The sequence below is a fragment of the Varanus komodoensis genome, unplaced genomic scaffold (genome assembly GCF_004798865.1).
Source record: "Varanus komodoensis strain SLA01 unplaced genomic scaffold, ASM479886v1 scaffold46_3, whole genome shotgun sequence".
In the NCBI taxonomy this organism is placed as follows: Eukaryota; Metazoa; Chordata; class Lepidosauria; order Squamata; family Varanidae; genus Varanus; species Varanus komodoensis.
The window spans coordinates 935,728-954,729 of NW_025336044.1; the positions used below are offsets into that span (position 1 = coordinate 935,728).

The 19,002-nt window shown below is 56.1% G+C and overlaps 1 protein-coding gene across 1 annotated transcript in view; it reads left to right on the forward strand.

Annotated features, from left to right (window-relative positions):
* Positions 1–281: 281 nt before the first annotated feature.
* Positions 282–19,002, forward strand: part of IGDCC3 (immunoglobulin superfamily DCC subclass member 3) — a 76,667-nt gene continuing 57,946 nt past the window's right edge. The window contains 1 exon segment of the mRNA XM_044445069.1: positions 282–365. Within this exon segment, the coding sequence (XP_044301004.1) occupies positions 308–365 (58 nt within the window). The 5' untranslated portion in view covers positions 282–307.

The following is a 19,002-nucleotide window of genomic DNA, read 5'->3' on the forward strand; positions in this document are numbered from 1 at the left end:
GGGAAGGCTAAGCATAGGTCCCCAGGAATAACCTGCCCTCCCTGCTGCTTCTCTTCCAGAGGTGAGCCGCTCCACAGAACTGGCCTTCACCCTTGAACCCAGTGACTGCATCGCCGTGCAGGAAGAGCCACTGGCGCTTCACTGCCAGGTGGGGGGCATCCCGCCCATCAGCATCACGTGGCGGAGGAACGGCGTCCTGGTGGCGGACGGCGAGGACTCCTTCACGCTCACAAACGGCTCGCTGTACTTCTCCCGCTTCCAAAGGCTGAAGGGCGATGGGTCTTCGGACGAGGGGGACTACGACTGCATGGCGCAGAACCGCTTTGGGCTGGTGGTGAGCCGCAAGGCCAGGATTCAAGCGGCCAGTAAGTCTCCTCTCCTCCCCTCCCCGCCGCGCGAAACCTGCCAGTTGGCCGCGTGCAGCAGTGGGAGGGCTACTCGGCCGTGGGGCGGGCGGGCCGCGAGGTGGGGAGAGCCCCGTGGGTGTGCTGCAGGGCCCCGGTGACGAGGGTCGCACGGCTGCTGTTGCAGTTCATTTTCGTGCCGCTGTTCCTCCTGCGAGGAGTGCTGGGTGACTTCGGAGGTTGTCCTCTCCATTTTATCCTTGCAACGGCTACGCTGCGAGGGAGGCGAAGCTGGGAGTCTGTGACTGGGCCAGCGTCCCCAGCCCGGTGGGGACTAGGACCCGGATTCCCCCAGACCCGGGCCAGCACCCTACTGTGCCGCGCCGGCTGGCCGTAAACGGCTGAGACTGTAAAATTCCGAAGCGTTGCAGTTTCAGTCCGGGTGCGATGCGAGACCCCAGGCGGGGAGAGCCTCTTCCTCTCTTGAGCATCTACAGCAGGGCCCTGGCTCATAATTGGACTGTGGTGCAGGGCTTGGGGGTCAGCTCTTTGCCCCGTTCCAGCCCCCCAGCTTCCATACATCGAGCCCCCAAATGGCTGGACGCTGTGCAAGGGAGAACCTGTGGCTGTGAACCCGCTCCCCACGCCCTGGTCCTCCCCGCACGCATCCAGCTGAGACTTGCATCGTCTCCAGCTCCGCTGCTGGCCAGGAGGTGTGGGGGGCCCCTGGTTGGGGGAGGCTGGTGCAGACGCTTTCCCCTCTGCTTGCAGCTTCAGGGGCAGGTGGGCTGCAGCCACGGCATGTGTCAGGCAAAGGCGGGTCTCCTGGAACACGGCTGGCGTCGTGGTGTGATTTTGTGGGAATGCCCATGAGCGCGGCGGGGATGCGACACGCGGGGCAGAGTTTGGCCTCTCAGCTCCTGCCCCAAAACAAGCAACCACAAGTTGCTCGTGTTGTGGCTGCGGAGAGGCTGCTGAAATGCATTTGCGGTCCTACGGAGTGGGGTGGCCGGGGTCTTCGGGCTCTGCCAGCCAGAAGGAGCAACGCCAGGAAGAGGCCTGTGCTAGGATACATTTGCCAGCCTGCTCACTTTGCCTCGATGTTTGCAGGGCCCGCAGTTTGGATCACCTCGCAGCAGCTCCTTGGTTAGGGCTGTGCGGTCACTGCCAGGAGGGAAGAGGGCTGGGAAGCGGCAAGGTCTGCCTGGGGCCGGGGGCCTTGGCAGGTGCTGCAGAGTGTGTGGTGCTCGTCGCAGGCACCTGAGCCACACGGCACTGCGTGTTTATCGATCGCATCCATCACTCACTTCTCTGCCATAAGCGTGGAGAGGCCGATTCAAGGGATCCGTCCCTCTTTGGCACTGGGCCGCTCTTCCATTCGCTTTGCCCCGCTCTTGCATGAATCTGCCGTTCTGGAAAGAAGCCTCCACGGAGCCGCAGCCCTTTCCGAGAACTGACCTCTCAGGGCGAGGTGGAAGGGGAGGGGCTCCATTGCCCCAGCCCCGCTTCCAAATCCTGGTCCGTTTTGATTCCGTGGCTGAGGGTGTCCAGCACTGTTGGGGGTCAAGGGGAACAGGCAAGTGGCGCCCTGCTTCCCAGGGCTCAGACCTGGCCGAAGCGCAGGTGGAGCAGGTCCAGCCCCCCGTGGCTGCCTCCTGCCCAAGCACTGGGCCTCCGGAGCCGGAGGGGATAGTCACACTCGCACATTCTTGTTTCTCCGGCCCAAGAGAAGCTTTCACCAGGAGTGGTCACACAAGCCCTCCTTCAGGGGGGCTGCCACCCCCGAAGGGATGGGTTCCTCCCGGACCCCGCAAATGTAATTAGCCAAGACGGGCAAAGCTTGCTTGCACGGCCCGTTCCCCAGATGTACTGCCCTGCCTGCGTCCGTAGGCTGCAGGCATTCCCAGGACGTTTTGTTGCCCGAAAGAAGGTCTGCGCCGTGCCCCCCACGCCCCAGCCCCAGCCCTGCGCCCCACCCTGAGAACGGCGCACCTTCCCGCGTCGCACTGCATGCAGCCCTCCTCCAGGGGGGCACTGCTGCCCCCCCAGGACCTGCCGCCCGAGTCCAGCGCCCCGTCCCACCTTCCGGGAGGGCCGGCCCTGCAGTGGCCAAACCTGAGCCCATGGTGGCGGGGCGCTGGGCTCCTCCGCGGGGCTGCCCCCAAGGCGCGAGAGCGCAGGCAGAAGGCCCAGCATTTCTCCTTCTCGGAGCCTTTTCTGGAGGTGAACGGGGGGTGGAATCCTGCTTTGAGAGCGCATGGCACCTCGCCGCCCTTCCCTCCTGCCCCGGTCCTTTGTTTCTCTGGGTCTTATCAGGCCGGGATCACTGCTGCCCCCTGGAATTTGCTCTGGGGGGCTTCCTTGCACCTCCTGGCTGTAAATCTTCATCTTCTTTGATGGCTTGATAACAGGCCATTAGCTGCCAAATAAAGAGTCGCAGTCCAGCTCAGCTCGATATCTTTGCCAAGCCCCCACTCTGGATTCAGAAGCATTAACTCTCGACGCTCCGGGATTAAGGCCGAGGCCGGTGATATCCCTCAGTGAGCGAGCCTTTCTCAACCGCTTCTGAATCAGTGCACAGGGTCTTAGATTCAGTTATTAATTTCTGTAGCTCTCTGGGCTGTATTTTATAGTATTTTAGTTTTAAATTGCAAGAACAGAATAGAGCAACATGAACCAACCTTCAACAGTTTAAAACAACAGTATGCACCCCAAATGAAAGCTGTGGCATCAAGATCTAAAAACACACCAGGGGTGCAATTCTGTGCACCTTTTCTTATCTAAACTTACATTTTTATTTTATTTTTTATTTATTTTTGATTTATATCCTGCCTTTTTCCTGCAAAGGGCTCAAGGCAGCTTACATCATTCTCCTCCTCCATCTTATCCCCACAACAACAACCCTGTGAGGTGGGTTGGGCTGATAGTCTGTGACTGGCCCAAAGTCACCCAGTTGGCTCCATGGCTGAGCGGGGACTAGAACCCGGGTCGTCCGAGTCCCAGTCCCAGCTCTTACTTACATAATCTGTGCCTTAAGACAATTTCTAAAATTGAGGTATAAAATTCCTGGAAGAATGAAAGGGGAGTGTTAAATCCAGCAATGGGGACACCAGCAAGCTCTTCTAGGGAGGATGTTCCTCAACCAGGGCGCCACCACTGAAAAGGCTCTGTCCTTAAAGGCCACTCACTTCACTATAAGAACCTCTAGGTGTTTTCTTGGGGCCCAGGAGACATAGAGGGAGCCATGTCTCCGAGTCACCTGGCCCAAAGAAGTCTAGGGCTTTCAAAGATAGTATCAGCACTTTGAATTGGGCCTGGAAGTGGACTGGAAGTCAGTGCAAATCAGAGATCAGCTGGTTCCAGTTAACAAACTCCCTGTCCTGTTCTGGACTACCCGAAGTTTTATTGTGGGTTGCAAAAGTCCAGCAAGGTGCTCTGTACTCTGCAGGCCTGGCAAGCAGGGAGAACAAGGTGCCGGAGCTGGCTTTCCGTAGGGACATCTCCATTGACCATCACGCTTAGATGCCTTCTGTGTTAGCTGGACTCCTTCCTCCCACCCTGGAAGGAGAACTGCAGAGACCTCGGGCTTGTGCAGCACCCGTCCCGAGACATCCAAGGGCGCAACCGCCTGGCTGTGCTTGGCATCGTCTTGCCACGGAAAATGCCTCGGGCCGGTCCCGGCCGTGTCCCTCCCACGATGTGACACAGAGTGCGGATCACAGGGGTGGCAGGCGTGCCTGTTCGTGGGCAGCCCCCTCAGGCACAGGTTTTGGAAGGCTGCCCAGAAGTACGTTTGGGCTACGGGTGAATGAGCGATGGTTGCAGAGTTGGAGAAGGCCTGCTTCTGCCGTCGTCTGAACACAGGTTGGACAAATGGTGCTTTTTGGCCCTTTTGAGAAACTCGCCTGGCTGTTTCAAAAGTCCCGCCTGCTGGGGCCGAGCTGAACCCGCCCCCCCCGCACCTATTCAACACCGGATCTATGGGTGGCAAATTGGATTGGAGGTGTGAGGAGGCGGGGGGTGCATTCACCTTGTCTGCCTTTTTGCCCTCTCAGCCGTTTCATGGTGCTCTGGGGAAAGGGGACCTTTAGCCACGGTTCGGGCATGGCTTCCCGGAAACCCTGCTATGGGCCTGCAATGGCCAGAAACTGGCTCCGCCCATTTTTGCCCCTTTTCTGGCCTTGCATCCATTGCATTTATGGGTAATCCTGCATGCTGCGAATTGCTAGATCCTTTTCTGTCTAAATATGCACAGAATTGCTCCTCAGTTTGCTTTTCTCATCAAAGCAAGATAGTTAAAAAAAACCGGAAAGCAAGAAAAGCGCCCCTTAGATGAAGGCACAGTAGAGCAGCATGACCTCCAGCCCCGTTTTTCTGCAGCTGAGGGAGAAAAGCTTCGTCCACCATGAGATGGGTCCCCCTCTGCCGAAACAACTCCAGGGCCCATCAACCTGCAATTGTGGCCCCACTTCCCATGGGGGGCGTTGCACTCTGGCTCAGTTTCGTTGACCCGTCCAGGTGGCTGCTCTGGCCAAGCCCTCCTCACAGAGTGCACAGCACAGGAGTTCCATTGCCCTGCGGCAGGTGCGGCATTCCGTGGGGTCTCACGCTAGAATCCAGAGGGACTTGCGCCTGGCCCGGGACCGTCACCATGCGAGTGACGGCGCAGTGCTTCTTTCTCTCTCATTGCGACGTTCCTCTGCGAGGCCCTGGCTTCTCTTCCTTTGCGCAGGGGACAGCAATCCCCACTCATTTCCAGGCAGTCGGAGGGAAATTCATCCAAGGGACCGAAGGAATGGCAAAATCTGCAGAGCGGTTTCTCTTTTCCAGCTCTGCTGTGAAAACGCAGAGGCTTTGGCATCAGGATGGCCAGCAAAACAGACTGCAAAGCGCTGCAGAACGCCTGCAAGGATCTCGAAGCTCCTCTGGCGGGGGTGGGGGCCATTGCTGCTCTCCCCGGGCCGGATGCCTGCGCCATTGATTTGGCAGTGGGGCACAGTGCTGGCAAGCGTAGCTCCCTGCAGAAATTTGGTGGTGGATCCCCATGGAGTGCAATTAGGGCGCATCTGAAAGCGCACCCTGTCGCTCCGAAGGGGCTTTTTGCTGATGCAGAATTTGGTTGATGTTGGGGTTGGTGGGGGGCAGGGGGGCAAGAGCAACAGGGCCCTGTGTCATGTGCAGCCGATCGAGGGGCCCCTTCCAAATCAGTGTGCATTCACATGGCAGAGTTCTCTGAGCTGAACTCCGTTCTCTGCGTGTCCGCGGGCGGGCACTGGCTGCAAATGCAGTTCTCTCCTTCCAGCACCCGGAATGGGGGACAGAGCTCTCCCTGATCCGGTTTGTGCCAGAATTTTCCTGCGTCTCATAGTGGGGAAGGATTTGATGCCCTCAGGAAGAGCAAATGGGCAGGAGTATAGCCCATGCTTGCTGCTCTCTTTAAGCAGGACAAACTTCTGCTGAGAGGACAGAAGGAAAAGCGCTCCCCCTCCCAGATCTGAGAGCTGAAGTGAGCGGCAGCGCCAGTGATGTGTGTGTGTGTGTGTGTGCGCGGCTCGCACACAGGCGTGCTCTGAGAATATTTTCTGTCCCTCTTAAGGATGCAACCTCAGCAAGCAAAGAGGCCTCTTTCAATCCCTCTTGAAAACCCACATTGCAGCAGCATCTCCCAGGCGCCGCAAAGCAAGCAGACTTTCGCTTTCCGCGGTGCTCCATTCAGCCCCGAACAATGGGGAACAATGGGAGAAGGGGAGAGGGTGGCCAGCCCTGAGCTGCATTCAAGAGGCCATCTGCTCCAGCCCGTCACTGCCAAGGCTGGGAACAGGGAAGATCCCAGGTTCAGACTTAATCGGAGCGACCTGAGGGAGCGCCTCCCCTTCCTCCAGCCAGCCCAACCGTTAGAGGCCCAGCCCGGCGCAGAAAGCCCCCTGAAAAGGCTGAGCCAAGCCTGCCATCGTCCCTGGTAGCCCTTCTTCCAGGGCCCCTCTCCTCGAATTTCAGAAAGGTGTGACCAGGATGGGAGCCCTTCTCAAACGGCTTCCCACAGAGGCTCGCCCCACAGCAGTTCTGTGGCGCTTTCCTTGCAGGGCGGGAACAATTCCTGCCCCTGGGATTTAGGTGGCAGCCGTGCCCTTTGCCGCTGCTTTTATTCTCCCATTGTGCAACATTATTTCTGCTTTATTATGGCTGTGTTTTGCACCTCTGCTGCATGATTGGCTCTTTCACATTTTATTATGACCGTGTGATCACGTATACAAAACTATCTATAGTTGCTTCATAGGGCAGGAACTGCCTTGTGAATGTTTCGCAATTGTGCATTGTCTATTGTGTCTGTTCTCTGCAGCCCTGAGCCGAGTGGATGGTTTCTGCCTGTTGCGGCCACGAGCACCCCAGTTGTTAGGGTGGGGTGGAAAGGATCGTGTCCAAGAGGCAAACCGGTCCCCGGGGGCCGGATGTGACCCCCCAGGGGGCCACGCCTGCTTCTCTTGGGCCCGTCCTCTTTCTTCCAGGCCCCCGTTGTTGGATGGGCGTCTTGCCCATCCTCCCCTGAAGGCTTGCTGGCGAGCAGAACTAGGAGAAATCCACGCAAAGTATGAGCAGGGCCGGTGGCGCAAGGCAGCCAGCTGCGAGGAGCCAAGTGGAACAGCCTTTCCAAGGACCGAGGGCAGGCGGAACAGGGTAAGGCTTGTGTGCCTCCAGTGGAGGAAGGAGCAAGCCTTGGCAGCGGTGTCCCAGTTTGGAAAAGGCGGGAGCGCCAGAAACCCGGGCAGCACCGAGCCTTCCCTCCCTCTGCCTAGCAGCTCTGATGTTGGCAGGGTTCCAGGGAGGAACCTTCCTGTCTTAGCCGAGAAGGCCAGAAACCGTCTTCTGCACATGAACAAGAAGCTCTTGTGCTCCCCTCTCCTGTTCTCACCACGCACAGCTTTGGCCCTGTGTCCCTGGTAGCCTTACAACCCAGTTCCTCACTGTGTCTGAAATGTGGAGCTGCTGTTCCACGACACTTTAATCTTGATTTATAAACCTTGTTAGCAAAGGTGGGTTGGTAGGGATCCAAAAGAAGGCCTTCTTGGGGCCACCGCAAGGTTTTGGAGGTTTCTTCTGCCAGCCCGGTAAGCAAAGCTCTTTGTATTCATGCTTGAATTGGGCTTCTTGGCTAGTCAGTTGGTTGCCGTTTTTTATTGCTGCTTTTGAAGCTGGATTGTGAATGCATTTGTCTCAGGATTGTTTTAACTAAGTTCTTATTTTAGAACTTGGCCTTTATTATTGCTACCTGCCTGGAGCAGCATTTTCTGGCTGGAAAAGCAGGGAATAAATCAAACACACATAAATAAGAGGTGACAGAGGCCTGTAAAATTCTCTACAGCGTGAAGGAAATAGATAGAGACAAATGTTTCTCTCTGTCTCTGGGAAGCTGCAGAAGGCAGAGGCACCTCTGAAATTTACCAGCACTAGACACAGGGCAAAATATGGAATTACTGCCACGGATTCGGGGACGACTGCTTGCTGAGAGGACATGCGAAGGGAATGACGGCATTTCTGGACGAGGCTCTCAGTGCACGACTGACCCTCGCAATTCGCAGAATTTTAGAGCCGAGCCTTCGTGTTGTGTCTTGCTCGTGTTTTCCCCCCGCGTCGCCTATCTTTTCTCATGAGAAACTCCACCGAGGTTGGTGTAGCTGCTCAGAGTCTTTGGGCGGGTTGTGCGAGGGACCCTCCCTCTGGAAGCGCCATTTGTGACGGAGGGAGAGCGCTCCGTCCGTGCCTCTCCATCGCACTTGGGAAATAAACCGCTGAAGGGAGTGGTCGGGACCCTGCTTGTAAGTTCCCGGCCAACACTTGCTTTCATTTCTTTTCATTTGTGGTTCTCATTTGATTTCTAGCCCGCCCCGTTAGGCACACGGTTCTCGGGGGTGAGGTTAGGTGGACTCTCGGGGTCTGGGGGGAGGTAACCCGTGGGCTCTCCTCCCCGGCTGGGGAATGCGGGGCTGCTGCTTCGGTCTCTCCTGGTGGAAGAGGAGCTGCAGCACTGTGGCTGATGGAGCAAACAAGCCACCCCCTCCTAAGTGGCCTCCAGATTAAAGGCGGCTTGTTGTCAAGGCCAAGGGCACCCGCTCCCCCGCCGTCGGCCCCTTGATGCTGCCGGCGCATGGAGCTCGGTGGCTCTGCTTTTGCCGATCCCAGGAGGGCACCGATGGCCGTGGCGGTTGTGCTGGGAGGCATCGGACGGAGCCCCCGATAGCCCTGGGGTCAGGTTGGCTGCAATGGACGGGAAGGGAAGGGAAAGGGTGGGGGACGGGGTGGCCCCATGGCACGCAGCGATGTGCAGGTTAGTCCTTCCCCCTCCGAGGAGCTGCCTTCTCTGGTTCGAGCTTAAAGGCAGGATCGGGTAAGGTGCCCGGCCATGGCTCTGCCCCGCTGGGGACCTGGTGGAACGAGGCTGTTTGGAGCACAGGGGAGTGGGATGCTGGCAAGCGGGTCAGGCCTGTGGTCCATCTGGCCCCGTACTTTCAGCACCAGCTGGCAGCAGACTCTCCAGGATTTCAGAGTGTCTCAGCCCCTTTCGCTGTGACTGAACTTGGCGCTGTTGGCACGTGACGCATGCAGAGCGTAGGACGTCGCTTTACGCTGAGCCCGCCCCGCGGGTCACTTGGCTCAGGCTTGCCTACACTGGCCGGCAGCAGCTCTTTGAGGTTCCAGACGGGGTCCGCTCTGGGTTGTCTCAGAAACACCCTGACGTGAGCCTGGCGCTGCCAGCACACAGGCTGCTTGGGAAGCCAGCGTGCCTGGCCCTCTTCGGAAGTTCCTTTCATAAATACTTGGGATCGGGGCCTTTCCAGGTCTCCTCCTCAATCACATGTGTCCTGAATTTGCAGAGGAACGGGGCAGACTGGAGCGCCGTTGCTGCGCATACGCGATGCGGAATGGGAGCCGCTACCGCAGCCTCCAGACCAGTCCTGGGGCACAGAAAGCTGCCTGAGGCTGGGGCAGCCCCTTGGTCCTTCCGGCCCGGTGAGCGGCAGCAAAGGCTCTCGGGGTTTTCCAGCCCCACCGGGAGATGCTGAGATTGCACTTCTGCCGGCGAAGCAGCTGCCTTGTCCCGGTGCGACCGTCCCTCCCTCCTCGCCCTGGCCTCGCCTCACTGCAAGCGTCGGGCAGAGAAATGGGGGAGAGGTTCCTCTTGGCACGGGTGGTTCTTTTATGTGCGCCCCAAAAGCATGCCTGCCCTCGAGGAGGCGCGGAAAGCACCTCCGAGCGGCAGTGGCGGGAAAGGTTTGTTGCCCTTGCCAGAAATCAAGGGATGCTTGAAGTGCCAAAGGGTTAGGCGGAAGAGACTGGAACTAAGAAAGGAAGAGGCGAGTGTGCGCCCAAACGTGAGTGCCAGAGAGGTCGAGGAGGAGAAGCCGGGGGGCATCATCTCCACATGGTGGCTTGCAGCTCCCATCTCCCTCCCCTTGGCTAGGCTGGTGTAAATAGAGGAGGCGAAGGATTTAGACGGTCCTTTCCATTCTGCCCTCACAACAACAGCCCTGCAAGGTAGGTTAGGCTGAGAGGCAACGACTGGCACTCCTGGCGCTTCATGGAGCCAAGAAGCCAGATCCTCCAAGTGCCAGTCCAACACTAACTACTAGGCCACTTGGTTGTCTTTTCCCCACATCATTTGCCCCGAGCACATAATGAGGCAGGAGGGAAGGGCTTTTGTCTTCCTCCCCCGTGAAAGGAGGCATGAGGGGGGCACTTCCGCTTTGTCATTCTGAGCCGTTTGCTTCCCAGCAGCCGCAGAGGAGGGCCAGTGTGGTGCGGAGGCGAGACCCACTGGGCTAGAACTGGGGAGACCAAGGTTCTAGTCCTCACTGTCAAATTCCTGGGTGACACTGGGCCTCACCCTGTCTCACAGGGTGGTTGCCGTGAGGATAAAACAGAGGAAGAGGATCATGGACACACCCTTGGAGGGAAAGGCAGAAATGTAGCAAATGAACAGCGGTGAAAAGCGGAACTGTGGTCTTTCCCTTCACCTACCGTTCGCCCTCTCTCCTGCCAGAGTCCCTCTGATGCCTTGATGCTCCGCTCCGGGTGCCTCCACCCGACCTAGAGAACTTCCTCAGGGTTCCCCTCGCACCCACACCGTGATCTTCCCAGGCTTCGGCCCTCTCTCAGGCCTTTAAGGATGACTCGCCTGTTGTTTGCAGCTGCCCTGGGTTCTATGTTTCAAGCAGGCATAGAAACATAGAAACAGAGCGAGTCAGAAGGGGCCTCCTGGGCCATCTAGTCTGACCCCCGGCTCCAGCCAGCTCCACTCACGACATGCCCACCATGTGCATGCCCAGCCTATCCTTGAACACCCGCACCGATGGTGCCTCAGCCGCCTCCCGTGGAAGCCCATCCCACTCCCTCGGGGTCCTGACTGTCAGGAAGTGCTTCCTGGCATCCAAATTGAACCTTGGTTCCCTGAGCTTTGCTCCGTTGGAGTGCGTCCTGCCTTCCTCTGCAGGGGAGAACAGGTCTCTGCCCCCCTCCGCGTGACACCCCCTCACATGTCTGTATGTGCCAACAGATCCCCTCTGAGTCTCCTCTTCTCCAGGCTGAAGAGACCCAGTTCCCTCAGTCTCGCCTCATACGGCTTCCCCTGCAAACCGGCCACCAGCCTTGTGGCCCTACACTGCACTGACTCCAACCTGGCTATATCCTTCCTGTAATGAGGGGCCCAAAACTGAGCACAATACTCCAGTTGCGGGCGCACCAGAGTCGTACAGAGTGGTAGTAATCCCTCTCTTGATCTAGAAGCCACACTTCTGGCTATATGCCTGGTATGAACTAAACCTAACTTTCCTAACCCTTTGCCATACTAGCTGGGGCTGATGGGAACTGTGGTTGAGAAACATCCAGAGGGCACTGTGCTGGGGAAGACTGGGCCCCCGCAGGCTGTTCAGGGGCATTGACTCTTTTCTTTCTTGGTGTTTTTCACTGGCCCTCTTTGCAATGTGCTGTGAAGGTGGAGACACACCTTTTGCACACACCTCGAGAGGCAAAGAGAGGCAGCATATCGTGCCACCTTGCATTCAGGTGCGGAGGAAGGAGCGCATCAGGCCATGGGCCTGTCAGTGCTGGCAAAAAGTCATTGCAACATTTGGCCTGTTGCCAGTGACAACAATGGCCCGGGTGGGGGGGATTAGCAGACAAATAACACTTTCTTAACCACTGCTGCATAATTACGGGGCGCTTTCTAATGCAGCTCTTTTTCTCTTGCAACTCCACCCCCAAAAGCAAAGCACTCCTCAGTGTGTGTGTGTGTGTGTGTGTGTGTGTGCGCGCTCTGCTATGAAAAACATGCTGTTTTGACGGGGGAATCAGGTCCTTGCTGAAAGGGGAGAGTCTGAATCCCATTTAGATCATCTGGGCCACTTGTGGGAGGAAGAAGCAGAGGACCGCTCAGTGGTGGCTGCACAGTCAGAGCTAGCCAGGCCGTCTGAAGTGGTCCTCAGTTCTGGAATGCCACAGGCCCTTTGTGTCCCGTCCCTCGGCAGGTTTCTTCCAGGAAGTTCCAATGCTCTGTCCGTCAAAAGCCTCCAGTCGTCCCCTGCTGTGTCAGCCAGGCAGTGGACAAAACCCAAAACCCACCGTCCTTCCTGAAGCTTGTCGGTTATGTTTTGCTTCTTTAAAGTCCTATGTTTTGCTTCTTTAAAGTCCTCTTTGTTTGGGCCAGCGCTCAGCCTTGCAAAACTGACATTACTTTCCACAACCTTGAACTAAAACAGTGGCGGGTTTTGTGATTTGCGGTGGCACAGGGAGGAAGGGACCCCTCGCCGTTCCCGCGAGTCATTCTCAGTTCTTCAGAAAGATGGCCTCCCCTTCCTGGCTTTGCAGATCCGTGAAATGCTTTGCCCATCCCCAGGAATGCTTGGCTGGTGTGAATTGGAGTCCTGCAACAGCAGGGGCTTGGACCTGATGGTTCCTTCCAGCTCATGCATTCTTTGAAGAACGCATCGCAGTTTTATTTCGCAAAGTCCGGCGTAGGTGGAATGACCTGTAATAAGCATGAGGGGGCTGCTGCCAAAATGAGGAGCGCACCTAACTGGATTGAGCATTCCTGGCTGTTTCCACCAGCCGCCTGACCTGACGGGGCACTGCTTGTGCATCGGCGCAGCCTCAGTTTCTCTGCGCTCCGGGGTGGCTCCATCACCGCTGAGCGACCACGTTCGTCTCCCACGTCTGGCGTGGTGGAGAAGCACCAGTGGCTCTGGCCGTGGAGAGAGGCCGTGCTCCTGGGACCCCGGCAGCTGCCTCTGCCGCAGGGCTGCCCCTCCTGTCGGGGAGGGTGAGCCAGCGGCCTGGAGTTCTACACAAATCCAGCTCCTGTCCTCAGAGCCGTCTGCCAGTGCAGCCCGTCGTTGCACGTGGAGTGCCTGCGGGTGCCATCATGCCCTTCGCCGCCGGCAGTGAGGGGTCTTGGGCAGCCCGGCCCCATGTGGGGCGCCCCAGAGCAGCTGGCCCAGATCCTCCATGGAGCACCTCTGTCTTGTGGACGGGCTCTGTCCAGCGCAGCCCTTTGACCATTCAGCTGTAGGCGTGCTTGTGCCCACCTTCCCCAGACTGGTGGTTCTCACGGGCTTTGGCTTTGGCATTTTGGGGAAATCGCTCGCCGGGCACTTGACCACAATGCGTCCCTTTGGGTTCATCCTGGAGTGCAAAACCCCCCTTTGTTTCCGCAGAGCCTGGTTTTGCTTCCAAAGGACCCCCCTGGAAACAGCCAGGCCTGGGTGGCACATTTAGGGCCAGGCTGCGTTTGGAACAAAGCGCCGTGCTTTTCTCGAAGTGCGTGGGGTTGCGTCTGTATCCAAGCCGAACTAATGGCAGCAGTTGAAGCAGAGTCCAGGCCTCGCCCGCCTTATGGCCACCCCTCCAATGCCTTGAAAATGCTACAGAGAATTCAGACGCCCGGCGAAATGGGGAAGGGGATGTTAGGGGAAGAGGCTCTCCGAAAGCCAGGCCGAGCTTCCTTCCTCGCGCCAAGGCAGCTGCAGCATCCAGCCTGCTTGCTGGAGAAAACCAGCCCAGGGCGTGGGGCTCTTCCCCACTGGGGCTGCAAGCATTTCCTGCTCCAGGTGGCCCTCCCCATGCTCTTCCTCCCCAGAGGCGCTTTCTGTACAGCAGAGGTGGGAGGATGGGCGTGAACCCGGGGGCCGGTTCGGGGCCTCCAGAGGGCTTTTCCCCCAGAGCAGGAGCGCGCTGCTTGAGAGGTGTGAATTTGGCCCAGGGTCACCTCCCCACAGGGCCGCACCTACCACGGCAAGCCCGCCATGCGCCCTCGCCTTTTCCGCCACCTCCCATCTCACGCCACCTTTGCCGTAGATGTGGCAGCGGCAAAGGGGAGCGGGGGCACGGTGAGGGGCAGCGGGCAGCTCCAGAGGGCAGTTGACATGGCAGGAGGGCAGTGGGAGGGGGTGGGTGACCACGTTTGCTGCCTGACACCAGCCCCTCGCCCAATTTCAGTGGGAGGCCAGCCCTGGTGAGGTTGCCTGCCATCGGACCATTGAGATTTGGGCCCAGGATGGCAGCTTGGCCTTTGGCGTTTGCTTGCGGGGGAAATTAGGATTTGTGGGATTCGGGTTAGAGGTTAGAGTTTTGAGATGAGCTGCTCCGCTTTCCTCAAGGGACTGGCTCTTTCCCAGCTGCCCCCTTTAGCGACTGTCTTTGCACAGTCTCCTAACCCAGCATCCTGAATTCGAGCTGGTGCTTCTGCACCAATCCGAGCCCAGAAATGGCCTGCGGCAGAGCCCTTCTTGAGCCGTGCCATGTGGGGTTGAAGACGGTGCAATGGCCTGTCTGAATGCAAGGACGATATGATGGACGATAAGCAGGGCCAGCTCTTTGCTGGTTGAAATATGGCTAGAGTGGAGACTCGGCAAAGCTTCCCCCTTGCGTGCCAACTTTGCACGCACCAGGTTTTTAAGGAAAGCAACCGTGGTCGTTGGATATGCAAATACGGCGTGATTCTTGCGAACCCACTGGAAGGTTTTAAAAATGTGCTCCTTCCCCTCCTCCCCAACATCTAAAACATCCCACCCCTCACCACCCACCGCTTCCAGTCCTCCCAGAAGGAAGCTTTTTTCTGGCCCTCTCCATCCTTGCCCCCCCCCCCCCCCCCGCCCTCCTTGCACTCTCTTTCATTGCCCTGCTTTCCTGCGAACGTGTAGCCAGCAGATGTCCACAACGGGCATTTTTCTTTTTCTCCTCCCCAAGTTCTCACACCACTAGAAACTTCTCAAGAGGGGCAGCTTCCGTTTTATAATGCAGATGAGCCCGTTTTCCCAGTCCTTTGCTGCCTTAAAATCCGGGGCTGGGAACACTAAGCCAGGAAACTCACAAAGCTTACGAGGGTCCCCAGTCTTTGGACAAGAGGGCGATTTGCAATTTTAAGCGGAGAGGGAATAATGATGATAATCATAATTTTGGGAAGGGGGGAAAGGACTCCTTTCCTCACCGATGAATTGCTTTTGGGGGGAGGGTCCGGATGTATCAGACCACCCCTGCCCGGAGCAAGCAAATGAGTCTGAGGCTCGTAATTGCGGGCCTGCCTTTCAAGGGTTCCTCTAGGGGATTCCTGAGTAATGGAGGTCGCGCAAGGTCACTGGAGAGCACCGGAGAATAAATCTGAAAGCACTAAGTCTCTCTCCCCTTTTAAAGCCATGCATAAAGGATTTATTTTGTGGAAGGACAGCTGTGGAACAATGCCCTGCTACCCTTCCTATGCATATACAAGCTTGCAGAATAAATAGCCGGTCCTGGACTGGCTCCCTGTAAAGCGTCAAAGTCATTTTCTCAGGGTGGGAAGTGGGTTTAAAAGAATAAAATAGAATAAAATAAAGACTGGTTTGAAGAAAAGTGCCTCCTGGCCTGGGGCCCCAACCCAGGCAATCTAAGTTGACGGGGCTGCCAGAGGGGAGAAAAGGCCCGGAGGTCCCTTGAACATGGACTTGTGTGGACCTGGTAGAGCGCCAAATGGGACCTGCTGCCTTGGAGCGCCACAGGATCGGCAGCCCCAGTTCGGCTCTCCAGGCATTTCACAGCCAAGCCCAGTTCCGCGGCTGCAACCTCGGGCCAGCTAGAATAGCAGCGGAGGACGCTGCCCTGTGCGTGTTTAGGTAGGAAAATGGATCTGTGACTCCTTGTAGATTGTAGAGGCTTGGCTTGGACATCATGGCCGAAGCTGCTTTGCCGTGGGAGGAATTCAGGGAGGGCATCCGAGCTCACAGTGGAAGGGAAAGGAGAGAAAACACTCGAGTTCAAGGCCGGTCCGTGGGATGCGAAGGCTGCAACCCTCAGCGCGTTTATTGGGCACTGCCCTCCACCGACTGCTGTGGGACATGCTTCTAAATAAGCGTGTGCAAGGTTTTTTGGCATGCCAGACTTTGGAGCTGAGCCCGAACCAAACCAGTGTCACATCTATAATGGACACAAGCAAGAACCCAGGTTCTAAATCAGGAACCCCAGTTCTGTTGCTGTTGCTGACGGACTCTAAGCAGCGGTGCACAAGGAGGGGGGGGGCGTGACTGCAGCTGCCTTGGGAAAGCCTTGCCTTGCAAGCTCCAAATGCTGCAAAACAAACGCGATATTGGACCCTCATGGCCTTTTAAAATACAGCCTAAAATAAAACAACATATGGAATGGAATGGCTTGGTCAGACCAAGTGGCTCTGAAGATCACTCTGGGAGGGCTGGGTGATCAGGCAGGAAATACCCATGATGGATTGGAAACCAAAATCTGTGGCTGCTAACCAACCTCAAAAGAAGCTGACATCACTGATCAAAGGGTTGCGTTTTGTTTGTACCTCAAACCCATGGCCATCTTCATGGCCATGTGGCTCACTGGTTGATATTAGCTGCGGCCGAATAAAAAGTCCGCCATGTACTTCAATTGGCTTTGCAGCAACTGCAAGTGATTTGCTCACCGTGGGGTTCAGAGTGTGGCTCTCCCGGGTGCCTGTTACTTGCCAGCTGCGTCGCACAGAGGTGCAGGAGGAAGGGTGCCGAGCCGCCACGTGATTTGTTTCCTAGATGACATGCCAAATGTGGGCAAATTAGCCACGAAATCTTAGCAGTGCGTCGTTTAATTTTATTTGCAGATGAATTAAACCCATTTCTTCCCATTCCAGTTTTCTGGTGAAGCTTGATTAAAGTGGATTTATATAGAGATGTAAATGCAGATGTAGATATATATGTGTATGCGTGGGCCCAGCAAAATATCACACACTGCAATCCCGGAGAAAATCTGGAATTCCGCATCAGAAGAGAGCTTGCCAGCTGGGCTGATTCCGAGCAGCCATTTCCCAGTCTTAATTGTCGCTATTTTGCTGTGCGTTTCCCCTGAAGGAAAAGGGGGCGGCCTGGATCGGCAACTCACACAGAGACACAGTAGGAATTTCTCCTCAGAAAGGGCACCCTAGCATCAGGAAGGGATCACTCTCTTCCATCCAGTACCAGAAGGTAGCAGAGTGAGTGTCTTGTCCCTGGGAAAGCCCAATGAGCAAGCCACAAGGCGTGCAGAGACACAGCGGGCAGACTCTTTCCTGGGCAGCACCTCCAAAGTCGTTCATTCATCCCTGTGTTTGTCACAGGCTTCCTGAGAGCCACTCTCTTTCTGGCACCGTCTCTCTCCATGTGCCTCCCGTTTTTTGTGTTAGCATGTTTACCCGTATAGTTGTCTGTTTGGTATTAGTTGCAAAATTCACCCTGTTGCTAAGCCTTTGAGCAGCAGTGCCTAGTGAAATCTCAGAAGCCAGGTCATTTCCTGACTAGCGGAACAGTAGTAAATCATGTAAAAGATGCAGTTGTGGGTATGGTTTATACAGCTTGAAGGATTCAGCCTTTCTTTGCAGCTTGATGCAGAATTTCGACTGCTTTGGACACAGCCCATGCAACCAGCCCCTCCACCTTCAAGGTGTAGCTAGATGCTCGTTTTCCCTCCTCACGTTTGCTAGCTGATGGATGGCATTTAATATTTCCCCAGTCCTTGGTCTCATTTTCCCTTGACATCTGAGGAGGGAATGCGTATATCAGCACTGTGACTTAAATGATGCCCATCAGGCAACGAGGCACCAACGGGGGACCTTTAATAAAGCGGAGGATGGCATGAGAACGGCCTGCATTTTTGGTGGTGCAGGAGATGACACGCCAGCAGAGGCCTGCTCTTTGCACGTGACTCACGAGAAACACGAAACTACTGCTGCCCTCGTACCATCCCAGTTCGTGGACTCTCCCTCACTCCCCTTCCACAGCCAGGCATATCTTGTCTCTCCGTGGGTCTAACCTCCTGGAAAGCCACCAAAACCTGCAGCATATCTTGTGGAAATAAATCCTATCAATGAGTCATATCTTGTATGAAGAAATACCGTCTTCCCTTAGCCGAGTCTTGTTCTTGTCACGTGCCATCAAGGCATCTCCAACTGATGGCGACCCCAGGAACGAACGCCTTCCCGGATGTCCCACCCCGGGCAACCACACGCAGCTCTTGTGGCGTCAGGGCTGCAGCTTGCTGTATCGAGTCCATCCGCCTCTTTTCTCTCCCCGTTCTTCTTTCCCTAGCAGGGTGGTCTTCTCCAGGGGTCCTGGCCTTCTCGGGATGTGGCCAGAGCAAGAGCCTCAGCAGGGTCATTTCTGCTTCTAGGGAAAGTTCTGGTGTGATCTGGCTCAGCGCCCCCGTTGGCCTTTCCGTCAGTCCAGGGGTGCGCAGAGCTCTCCTCCAGCACCACGTCCCAGCGCATCCATTTTCTTCCTGTCGGCTTCCTTCACTGCCGAGCTTGCACACCCAGACACAGTGATCAGGGAGACGGTAGTGCGAATGAGCTGGGCCTCGGTCTGCGGCGAAACGCCACCCGCTTGATGATCTTTTCCGGCTCCTTCATTGCTGCCCTTCCCAGCCTCAGTCGTCACTCTCTGCTAGAAAAGAAGAGGGAGCCCAGTGCAGTCACTGCATCGTTAGCTGTATAGTTCCGCCGCCCTTCTCTTGCTGCGATTTTTGCTTGCTTAATATTCAGCCAAATCTATATACCATGTGGGTGCCCAAATATGTCCACATGAACTGCTTGCTCAATTCATTAGGCGACTCTTCCAGAAGGGCATCTCACAGGTTATTATAAGGCTGCAGGGCACTGCGGGGATCGACATGGAAGCTCTTCTGCTTTGTGGGGAAGTTCAAACTGTTGGTCCTTTTAGAAGGGCAGCCAATCAACTGAACTGGGGAAATTAAATCTCAAAAGAGTGGCAGAGCAGAGGCATTTTGAAGATCTTATCCCTGACAAAAAAGGGTCTCACCTGTGATCATGTTTTGTGAGCCCAGAACCTACTTCCAGATTTCCCAGTTTGGATGCTTTCAAAACTCAGGTATTAACAGAGGTGTTAGCCTTCTGGCTTTGATAAAACTGTGATAAAAAGTGATGAGATGCTAAAATATCCCAGTTCAATCAATTATAGGTCACACATCGGTGCCACTTTGCATCCAGATAGCTTTCTTAGCATTTTAACATGCTTTGGAATTTATTTTGCCATTCACTGAGGGCCGCTCTATGAGAACTGTACTTACGAAGGGCTACGCATAATACCACTCACCAGTTGAAAATAAATGTTTTTAGAGAGCCAAAATGCAAATGCCTATTTTAGATCAACCA